At 40.2% G+C, this 5,969-nt stretch overlaps 1 protein-coding gene across 1 annotated transcript; it reads right to left on the bottom strand.

Annotated features, from left to right (window-relative positions):
* Positions 1–399: 399 nt before the first annotated feature.
* On the bottom strand, positions 400–3,491 carry plpp6 (phospholipid phosphatase 6; the record flags this gene model as incomplete). Its single annotated transcript, XM_035653140.1, is given in 1 exon segment — positions 400–3,491. A coding segment is annotated over 1 exon segment (369 nt), but the record flags the coding sequence as incomplete, so codon positions are not given.
* Between the last annotated feature and the right edge of the window lie 2,478 nt (positions 3,492–5,969).

Genomic DNA, 5,969 nt, shown 5'->3' with positions numbered 1-5,969 from the left:
CAGACCAACAAACATAGAAATGTCGATGCACCTGTATATTAATAAGTTGTTTTTTTCTGGCAGTGCCAAGGTGTGTGTGTGTGTTAAGTTAGTGAAACCAAGACAACTGTTGTCCAACTTCACAGAGTGGAAGACTACAGTACAGTCCCGCTGTGTGCAACTGTGTGCATGTAGTGAATGAATGGATAAGGTACAATAACACATGCACAGCACTTCCTTCACTTTTCTTTAAACCCCAGCTCAACATCTTATTTTGGAAAAATGTGAGCAGTTCTCCCCAACAGTCAAATTTTTTGATAAGTGTGAGGAAAAATGTGATTTAAGATGGTAAAATACCCTTCAACTCCCACTATCGACAATGACGTGTGTGTAGGCTAATTCTGATTTCATGGTCAGTTGCAAGTCAGCAAAATTATTTATTGAATGACACATAATCCGTCCCAGAAAAGTCACATTTGCTCTTCAGAAGTGGTACAGACAGCAAACACTTGCAAGGGCACAAATCAGTTAACCACAACTGTTCACATGCTACTCTAATGTCAAACACCCATCAGTGTTACAACATCTGGACCACTGGCGTCATTTAAAGTTCAATATTAATGTTGGATCTCACCTTACAACCCCAAATCGGTGGGTCAGTGCGTGGAAATAGATTAATCATTAACGCGCCCCCCCACACACACACACACACCCACACACACACCCACACACACGATAGTCGCAATTATTAACAATGGGGGACCAAAACTATTCTAAAGAAATTACATTCATTCAACTTGGTTGTACTCCATATTTTTCCCCTGGTCATCTACCACCACCTGCAGTGGGGCATAAGTCAAAACCACTGATCTAAAGACAGCCTCAATCACCCAAAGTCACAGTCACATCTGTGACTAACATTAAGATTCAAGACCAGTTCAGTAGGTTAAAATGTTACTTCTTCATCGAATATAAACTGTGGGAAGAGCACCAACAGTTCAACACTTGCATTTACAGATTATTGCCTTTGTGCATCTCCAACTGAGAACTTAAAAGACTACTGAAACACAAAAGATTTGAATCACGATCTATCCACACATTATTAGTTAGTTAGTAGAAGAGTAATTATGGCCAGGATTTTCTTTACATTCATAAAATGGTCTTCAAGTTAAGGTACAAGCGTGTGTGCTAATTCATTTTTTAAAGCACCTTGTACTGTATTTACAGTATCTTCACTTACTATCATCATGTAGTTGGTTACAAAACTTCAGAACTGCCTTTAAATTCTGATCACTGATTCATGAAACCTGGCAGCACACCAGGTCATTACAACACACGTCCTAACTCCACTCACCCAAACCTGATCCTAAAGGAACGGCGTGTTGCCGTGGCGCTAATGGGAAATAACGTGGTTACACATTCTGGTACAATATTATTTTAAATGTCTACTAATGAATAATCAGTGTATATTTCTCTGTGAGACCAGAATCATTGTAGCAGTTGCAAGCAAATCTGGAGCTTAAAAAGAAAAGAAAAGTAAATGTAAAAAATAAATTAAAATGCCAGTGTCTTAAGTATTTTCACAGTGCAGAATTCTAGCAAGATTTCGTTTTAAGATTTAAGGTGATAGGAAAATATGTTTTTTATAAGTGGGTGCATTCTGTGATTGTTATCATAAAAAGGTCATAATTATTTATCTAAATAAATAATAGATTTTAAGATTTAGTAAATGGGTTAATGACTGTAGCCAATGACAACTGTAATGTCACTGTTACTGGGGACACTTAATGGAACTGAGTCATCACTTAATGGTACTGTTATTAGGTCCACATTTGTTTTTCTGGCATTGACAAGTCAAAATATCTGCTGTGCAACCAGTCCATCTGCTCATGTAATAAAGAGCTTAGTTTTGTACAAAAGGGGTGGAAAAAATGTTCTACAACAATGTGAATCAGTCAAAAGCTAATTAACCTGTGACTTTTGTGCCCTTTAAATTAAGTTCTGTTGTATTCCAGCAGGAAGTGAAAGTCTTCCATAGTTTTTAGTCAGCAAAACAGAACATTTGTGAGCCAAACTGTGTTTTTTTTTCTCAGCTCAGCTGGTTATTTTTAGTGAATGGGTTGTTTACAGTATGTAAAAATATGGTACGTAACACCCTACTTCTGAAGACCCAAGTATATTCAATATGCAGCTTTCCTTCCTTTTACTGACAAATGTAATTAATGTATTGTACTTGATGACAGTCTTCTTTCTCATTATGCTATTTGAAACTGCCAATGCCTAGAGAAGAGAAGATTCCCACACACTTCTCTTTCCTAAATTAGGAAATCAGGTGTAAGGCTTTTGTATAAGGGAAATATTTTAATAATTAAAGAGCAATATTTGGTAATTTGGGTTTCCTCCAAAGGCACTGGCTTAGATGGAGTAAATAACATGAGGGGCATACTGTCTGTGAAATATCTGTGAACCAAATAGGTTTGTTACAGTTGTGAGCAGTTAGTTAACCGCAGTTGCTGCTGGACACTTTGACAGTCTAAACAAGGAATTTCATCAGGGTTTGTTCACAGAGCAATCAGGTTACAGTCCCACTAATTTTACTACTTATTGCTGTTGACTTTTGCCTCAATTGAGAAAAGCTTAGTTGAAGAGGGCTATTTGTATTCTTCTGTATTCAAAGACAGTAATTTTCATTAAGTATTTAACCCACTGCGATGTAAAATTATTATTACTACTACTTCATCAGCAATGAATGTATACATGCAGTCTAAATAATTACCAGCGTCCAAAACAACTATTGGACTTAAAAAGGCTTTGACTTTATATTGTCCGTGATTCAGGCCAGTGAGGAGAGTGAGGTGGCTTCAGGGGGTCATCTGTACAAATTTGTTTCCCACTGGTCTTTTTGTTTTAAATTTCTGTACTATTTATTACAGGCAGGCTCATTGCAACCTAAAGTGAGAGCTGAAGTGGGCTTTTTAACTTGAGTGTCAGATAAGAGCAGAATAAAACCGTTTGAGAGAGCTCTCTTCTCTAGTCAAAAGACAAACCCTTTTATCTCTCAGTCTAAAAGACAAAAGGATGTGCAGGCGTTCTTAAAACCATGATTTAAACCACCATGTCTCCTCCTCTCTCAGTCCGTAATATTAAGCCAACTGTCCAAGCAGCCCTTGCAGGGTTTGAGGTGAGACCCACAACATCTCCACTAGGTTATACTGGCAATAGCCCATCCAGAACCCAAACATCACGTCAGTCACGTTGTGCCTGCCCAGCAGCACTCGGCTCAGTCCCACCAGGCCAGCCCACAGCAGGACGAGGACCCTCAGTGGGGCAGCCAGCACCAGGTGAGCCAGCAGGAACCGCCCACACATGGCGGCGCGGGTGGCGTGGCCTGAAGGGAAGGAGTAGCGGTCTACAGAAAAGGTGGCAAACATGTCCATACGGTTGTGTGCTGGCCGACGCCGACGCACCACTGCCTTAACAATGCCAACCAGGACCAGGTCCAGCAGCAGGCCTAGAGGGGATGAAAGGGGAGATGTGTTATACTGTATGAAGAAATAGCATTGTAATCAGATTAACTGCAAGCTGTTGGCAAACAGATGACACATTTAAATATTTAGAGACACCAAGAGAGGACATATTGTAACAGCTGTCTTTGTATTGTTGGTACAGATTTGCATCACAACAATATTAAAAGGGTTAGGATGATAAAATCAAAACCAAAGTCATTTTCGGTGAAGGAAAGTTTCCACTCACAATCCCAAGAGTCTACATTGACTTAACCAGACCAGGTCAGAGAGCAGGATACACACAGCTTACTCCTTTGCATAAGGCCATATACAGTATATAAAGGATTAAGGAACCCTTTGCTCTGGCTCCATCTAGTGGTGCATGCCATTGCTCATGTATTGCTAAGGGCAAATGTTAAGTAGGTTTCACTGACAATCAGTTTACGGACGTCTTAATTTATCAAGATTCACAAAACTTAACATTGATGATCCTGGACAGACATTTCTAACTCCTGTAAGAACACAGTTGTTAATAATAATAACACTGATAATGGTTACAGGTGTGTCAGGGCCCTGATATAGGCCCTTTTCACAGCTGACTGTTACAGCAGGAAAAGGTATCACTAATCCTTTTATTCTTTGTATGTTTAGTAAATATTTATATCAAAACGGTATGTATCAAATATGCATCACATCCAGCCTATATTAGATATCGTATATTACAGACAGGATGGTATGGGATAGACTAAATGTGACTAAAAGTGATATTACAATGTGAGCTACTGTATGCAGAGTGTTGCTGATCATATCTTAATGGAAAATGCAGCTTATATCTGCACTTCATCTGGGCCTAGTGGACTTTTTATGTTGTGTCATTGCATTGAGTATATAAAAGGATTGCTTTGCAGTGCTAAAAAATGTATGCAACAGTCAGGTGGCACTGAGCCATCGCTGCTTGGAGGCAGATGAAAGGATATGAGCAAAATGAATAGGCAAAAGTACATCTTATACATTATTGATAACTGCTGTTATAACTAGAGTGGGCAACTGGCTCAGAGATGTAACTGCAGTCTGCTGTTTAGTGCCCCTCAGAAACAGCCTCCTGGTGCTTAAAGCATGCAGACAGAAACTCTCTATGCAGACGACCAGATGCTGTCGCCTACCGTCTAACACCAAGCATTCAGGGTTACTGGAAAATGTTAAATGACCACTGAAACAAGTTGTGTGGCAAAATAAAGTCTTTATGCAATACTATTAACATTCAATGTACCCTTGGAGCAATCCTCCCTACTGCAGCTCCCATGCATCATACCATTTAATGCCTAAATGGCCATTAGCTGTCATTAAAAGGTACTGCGGTGGAATATAAGGTCAGGCGTAGAGTACGATACTTGTCAATATTCCTGATAATACACGCAGTGCTAACCACTGCACTGTTAATCGCTTAATAGCACACACACCAACTGTCAGCAAACCACAGACAGACGCAGAAAGTTTTCCTCACAGCTTGTATAACCGGAGAAACGCGCACATATATCGACCTGCCTCTACCTGCCTCATAATTACTGACTGATTCAATGAACCCACAACAAAACATTCAATCACACACAGACACAGGAACAAAACAGGCTAAAGTTCATACGAGGCAAAACCAGGTATTAAGTATACACAGTAAACTGCCATTGTGTTACTGGACCTCTCTAAATTACTGTGGCACTGAAAAATAAAACCAGACACACAAATCCTCTTCCTCTACCATTAAACAAGTATTGATGTACAAACTGGATGCACTTGTGCTCATATGGGTTTCAGTGGAGAAAGGTAAAAGTCCATTGAGATGCAGGATTTGTTTTATTTCTTTATAGGTTTTTACTGGCCATTTACTGACTGAGGCAATCCAAGTAAAAGCTGCATAAACATTCATAAATCAGTCCAAAGGTGTTGTTTTTTTAAACACCGTTGCTGTGTCTCTGATGTATTGCAAACCAGTGAGAGCTTCAATACAAAACCAGCCCACTATGCTTTTAAGGATAGACTCAGCTTCACACAGCATAACATCAAAATCAGAAGCATTCGCCTGTTTGCCAAACTAAACTGACTGACACATGTATAGAAAAGAGATTAACTACAGGAGACAACAGAGATGGACTATGGCCAGACTGAACAACAGATGGTGATACCTGCCAGCACCATCGACAAATGTGGATGGCCAGCACTGATGGGGGAAGGTAAAATGGGTCAGAAACACATAAATGGTGTTGGGAAGTGGGACCACATGTGAGTTCTCACAGGAGAGTTGCGCATGGCAGATGACAACATGGTGGGAGGAGGAGCAGGAGCAGGAGCAGGAGGAGGAGCAGGAGGAGGAGGAGGTCTAACAACAGAAAGACACCAGACTGAAGTCAGCTCCAGTTCTCATCTTTTTGACAAATCCTGGACCTGGTCTGAGTGCAGCAGCTTCTCATGTGGTCCTGGACTCATGTG

Source organism: Morone saxatilis, unplaced genomic scaffold (genome assembly GCF_004916995.1).
Source record: "Morone saxatilis isolate NCDOM2014 unplaced genomic scaffold, NCSU_SB_2.0 Contig12, whole genome shotgun sequence".
Lineage (NCBI taxonomy): Eukaryota > Metazoa > Chordata > Actinopteri > Moronidae > Morone > Morone saxatilis.
The sequence above is the reverse complement of the archived record's forward strand: the minus strand, read 5'-3'. Positions and strand labels throughout refer to the sequence as shown.